This window comes from Penaeus monodon, chromosome 27 (genome assembly GCF_015228065.2).
Source record: "Penaeus monodon isolate SGIC_2016 chromosome 27, NSTDA_Pmon_1, whole genome shotgun sequence".
NCBI lineage: Eukaryota > Metazoa > Arthropoda > Malacostraca > Decapoda > Penaeidae > Penaeus > Penaeus monodon.
The window spans coordinates 15,216,457-15,216,822 of NC_051412.1; the positions used below are offsets into that span (position 1 = coordinate 15,216,457).

At 36.3% G+C, this 366-nt stretch overlaps 1 protein-coding gene across 1 annotated transcript in view; it reads right to left on the minus strand.

The window, feature by feature from the left end:
• The window catches only part of LOC119590611 (uncharacterized protein KIAA0513-like), a gene marked incomplete in the record, with an annotated part of 32,212 nt that overhangs the window by 14,597 nt on the left and 17,249 nt on the right, over positions 1-366 (minus strand). The window contains 1 exon segment of the mRNA XM_037939289.1: positions 146-250. Within this exon segment, the coding sequence (XP_037795217.1) occupies positions 146-250 (105 nt within the window).

Here is a 366-nt window from a genome sequence, read left to right on the forward strand (position 1 = left end):
TATTCAATACTAAAAACAAATTTTTAGTGTACCCCAAATATTCCACTAAATAATGTAACATAACTCTGCTTTTACCATATTCATTCCCCATAGAACTTTAACTGCATGTGAAATTTGCAATAAAAAAGGCAAAAGTACACCTTACCTGATCTGATCCAAAGCTTTTTGTGTGGGTCAGAATCTGAAGAGTCCAGGCTGGTGGAATGACCAAGGCCCTCCCCATCACTTGGTGTGCCGCTGCTAATAATGTCTGCAGATATAGGACTTCACATTACAAAGGAAAAAAATCTGGAGGGCTTATTAGTGAGGTTAATGCTTCAAAAATATCAAAATTTTAGTTAATATTGGGCTATAATGTGAGGTAGC